Genomic DNA, 467 nt, shown 5'->3' with positions numbered 1-467 from the left:
GGGGAACCCTACTCGGTCTTGGTGGCCGGGGGGCCGTTGGGCGCCCTTGGGCCCTTCTCTCGGAGCTTGCGCAAGTAGTCGTGGGGGCCTTTGCCCTCGAAGGCTGTGGGGCTCTTGTAGGAGCCGCCGATCTTGTCCCAGAGGGTGAAGTACTGCCCGTAGTTGTAGTCGAAGTACAAGTGGTGGTCGGTGTGGTGGGCTGATCCATTGATGACGTGCCGCAGGAGGCGGGGGACGCGGTAGTCGCCATCGTGAATGGAGATGGTCCAGACGTTGACAAAGATGTAAAGGCCCAAGTAGGTGACTTTGTGCAGAGGAAAGAGGAAGGGGTAGATGTGGTAGGGCAGGCTCTGCATGAAGCCGTCGACGGGGTGGAAGGCGTGGCTGGCGAAGGGTGTCGCGATCTTCCAGAGGTGGTGGGGCTTGTGGAAGCGCTGCAAGGAGAGGGCATGCCGTCGGTCCCCAAG

The 467-nt window shown here is 61.7% G+C and overlaps 1 protein-coding gene across 1 annotated transcript; it reads right to left on the bottom strand.

Annotated features, from left to right (window-relative positions):
• Positions 1-8: 8 nt before the first annotated feature.
• Positions 9-464, bottom strand: SC5D (sterol-C5-desaturase; the record flags this gene model as incomplete). Its single annotated transcript, XM_009323253.1, has 1 exon — positions 9-464. A coding segment is annotated over one exon (456 nt), but the record flags the coding sequence as incomplete, so codon positions are not given.
• Between the last annotated feature and the right edge of the window lie 3 nt (positions 465-467).

The sequence above is a fragment of the Pygoscelis adeliae genome, unplaced genomic scaffold (assembly GCF_000699105.1).
Source record: "Pygoscelis adeliae isolate BGI_AS28 unplaced genomic scaffold, ASM69910v1 C10174455, whole genome shotgun sequence".
Lineage (NCBI taxonomy): Eukaryota > Metazoa > Chordata > Aves > Sphenisciformes > Spheniscidae > Pygoscelis > Pygoscelis adeliae.
The sequence above is the reverse complement of the archived record's forward strand: the minus strand, read 5'-3'. Positions and strand labels throughout refer to the sequence as shown.